The sequence below is a fragment of the Penaeus monodon genome, chromosome 24 (genome assembly GCF_015228065.2).
Source record: "Penaeus monodon isolate SGIC_2016 chromosome 24, NSTDA_Pmon_1, whole genome shotgun sequence".
In the NCBI taxonomy this organism is placed as follows: domain Eukaryota; kingdom Metazoa; phylum Arthropoda; class Malacostraca; order Decapoda; family Penaeidae; genus Penaeus; species Penaeus monodon.
Genome location: NC_051409.1, coordinates 8547103 through 8547306, shown reverse-complemented (window position 1 = coordinate 8547306; position 204 = coordinate 8547103). Strand labels below are relative to the sequence as shown.

Sequence of the window (204 nt, the reverse complement as noted above, 5' to 3'; positions counted from 1 at the left end):
AAACAACACCAAATTCCATTTTACACCCAACTTCATTTTCCCTCCTAACCAAATTTCCCCCAGTCTCCCTCTCTTTTTCCCCTAACTTACGGAGGATTTTCCCCTACCCAGAGCGCGCGTCGAGGTACTGCGGACAAGATGGCGAATGGGAGCCTGATGCGGCGGATTATTTGGCCTGCGCTACGGATGATATATTTACGAAGG

The 204-nt window shown here is 49.5% G+C and overlaps 1 protein-coding gene across 1 annotated transcript in view; it reads left to right on the top strand.

The window, feature by feature from the left end:
* The window catches only part of LOC119588837 (calcitonin gene-related peptide type 1 receptor-like), a 35383-nt gene that overhangs the window by 8815 nt on the left and 26364 nt on the right, over positions 1 to 204 (top strand). Inside the window, exon 3 of the mRNA XM_037937478.1 lies at positions 112 to 201. Coding sequence (XP_037793406.1) covers positions 112 to 201 — 90 coding nt within the window. The remainder of the gene's footprint in view (positions 1 to 111; positions 202 to 204) is intronic.